We start from the raw sequence: 2,147 nt of genomic DNA, 5'->3' as shown, positions 1-2,147 counted from the left end.
GCACCTAGAGAACTGGGATGGGGACACGAGAGATAAGGGCGATTTTGGGCAGCCCCAAATGTAACATATTTTTCAGAACTTAACTCCTCACATCCAGAAGAGCTTACAATGCACTAGTTTGGGGCGGGGGTAGGGAAGAAGGGGGGGAGGGGGAGACACTTTACTGCTGCCTTCCCAACGCAGTGACGTCTCCTCTGTCACCCTTTCTTCCTCTTTCCCCATTCATCTGCCCAGTGTCTCTTTAGTCTTCCTAGAGTTCCCCTTTTTGCATCGACTTAGGCTGTAGATCTGGAGGTTACTGACAGGGTGGGGCCGCGCCCGACCCAGAGCCTAGAAGACCGAAAGAGAGGCCAAGAGGAGGCAGCCCCAAGTAGCGCGCGGAGTTCAGCCAAACTCCTCCGGCAGCTGTGAGCGCATGCAGCTTAGCTCAGGGCAAGGCACTGGAGGCACCTGAATCCCCAGAGCCTGGGAGACCAATCCCAAACGCCGGAAGCGTTGGCGGCGACCGCTCGCTGGGGAATTGGCCGAGTGGACCAAGGGAAGGAGGGAGGGAAGGCAAACTAGTCCAGAAAGGAGCGGAACTGGTACCCTCCGCCCCCGCTACCACAGTCACCACCACCACCGCCACCGCTGCCACCACTACCATCAACCATCACGTTCCTTTCCCCTCCCAGCTCAGGCCCCATCTAAAAGGCAGAGACAGCTCCTGAACTTTTCTTCCACTTGCTGAGAAGAACAACCTGCCTCCTTACTACCCCCCGCCCCCTTTCCGCTGCCCTGCAGACTCGGGTATAGGGTGGAGAGGAAGGAGAGGGCTGAGACTGAAGACTAGTCCTTCCGATCCACCTTGCGCCCGGACTGTGTGAAAAGTGACCGACTATGGGGAAACATTGATGAACTTGCCCAGAAGCCCCTGAAAGGAGACGCAGGAAGACACCTACGGATCCAGGAGAAGAGAGGGGTACCGTTGGCCAGAAAAGAGGAGGAGGTGAAGGAGGAGGAGGCAGTGGTGGTGAAAAGGCTGATTGTACAGCCCCAACGGACCTGGGCGCAGTAATGTCAACATGTAAGTTTCGCCTTTCAGCCTGGAATTCCTTTACGCCTCTATTTGTAATATTTCTCTCCCCCCACCCCACAAATGATTTTGTAATGACTTCAGTAGAACTGACGGAATAAACCGGTTTGTCTTTTAATCTGCGCCTCAAGGCACAGAGGAGAAAGACTTGCCAAATGAAGATAGAAAGTTGCAGTGTGTCTGTGGGTTTCTTTTCTTGCCACCACCCCCCCCCCCCCCCACACACACACACTCCGTGTGTGTTTTTTCTCCTTCACTTGGAGGCAAACCTCGTGTTTAGTTAGTGTGACACTGAATTAAAAGGGTAGGGCAGCAGGAATGGGGAAAAAGAACTTTTTATTTAAAACGAACGAGGAATAACAGGTAGTCCGGAATCGTGACTTGCCAAGAAAGCGCTCTTCTGATCAACGCTCCCATTGGACTTGGAAGGTATTGGTATCCAGAAAAAATATTGACTTTACACATTGTCACCCTTGAATGTAGAAGTTATTCTTGGATCTTTGAGCCTTCAGAGTACTTAAGGAAAGAAAAAAACAACAACCTGCAAAAACAGGTTTAATATTATTTTAAGATACAAAAGACATTATCTAGAGAGTTGTGTTTAAAGCAGTAAGTTTGTGTAATAGACTTTTCCAAGAGTGGTGTGGTTTGGAGTGAGAAAATTCTTAGGGAGCTGGAAAGAGAAAAGTTGACTTTTATCTGAATCTATTTCACTAAGAGCCCTTCAGGCTCTTCCTTGGAATGACTAGCTTACTTCTCCTGCCTTCTAAGAAAAAAAAGGAAGTGATGAGGAGGGGTCATTTAAAAGATTCAAGATTATTATTGTGGCCAGTAAGGAAATTACTTCTTTCTTGTAATATATAATTTACTCTCTGGCACTTTACTTAATGCTGGGTAGATATTCAAAGAGATTTATTTTCTTTTACTAAGTAAAATTTTAAAGGTTTGCAAAATTCGATTCTTCTCTTGCTATTGGTCGCTCACTCTCTTCATCTACTTTTTTTCATCTAAGTATCCTTTGCATTCACACACACACACACACACACACACACACACACACACACACACACAC

The 2,147-nt window shown here is 48.0% G+C and overlaps 1 protein-coding gene across 6 annotated transcripts in view; it reads left to right on the top strand.

Annotated features, from left to right (window-relative positions):
• The first annotated feature begins 217 nt into the window (after positions 1–217).
• Positions 218–2,147, top strand: part of ADGRG6 (adhesion G protein-coupled receptor G6) — a 186,545-nt gene continuing 184,615 nt past the window's right edge. For 2 of the 6 annotated variants that reach the window (XM_069077470.1, XM_069077474.1), the window contains exon 1: positions 218–1,066. In XM_069077470.1, the coding sequence (XP_068933571.1) occupies positions 1,065–1,066 (2 nt within the window). In that variant the 5' untranslated portion in view covers positions 218–1,064. The other 4 variants (XM_069077473.1, XM_069077475.1, XM_069077471.1 and 1 more) reach the window with 2 other exon arrangements.

This window comes from Petaurus breviceps, unplaced genomic scaffold, assembly GCF_028583685.1.
Source record: "Petaurus breviceps papuanus isolate PSGF00001 unplaced genomic scaffold, PetGlider_PUasm1.0 90977, whole genome shotgun sequence".
Taxonomy (NCBI): Eukaryota; Metazoa; Chordata; class Mammalia; order Diprotodontia; family Petauridae; genus Petaurus; species Petaurus breviceps.
The sequence above is the reverse complement of the archived record's forward strand: the minus strand, read 5'-3'. Positions and strand labels throughout refer to the sequence as shown.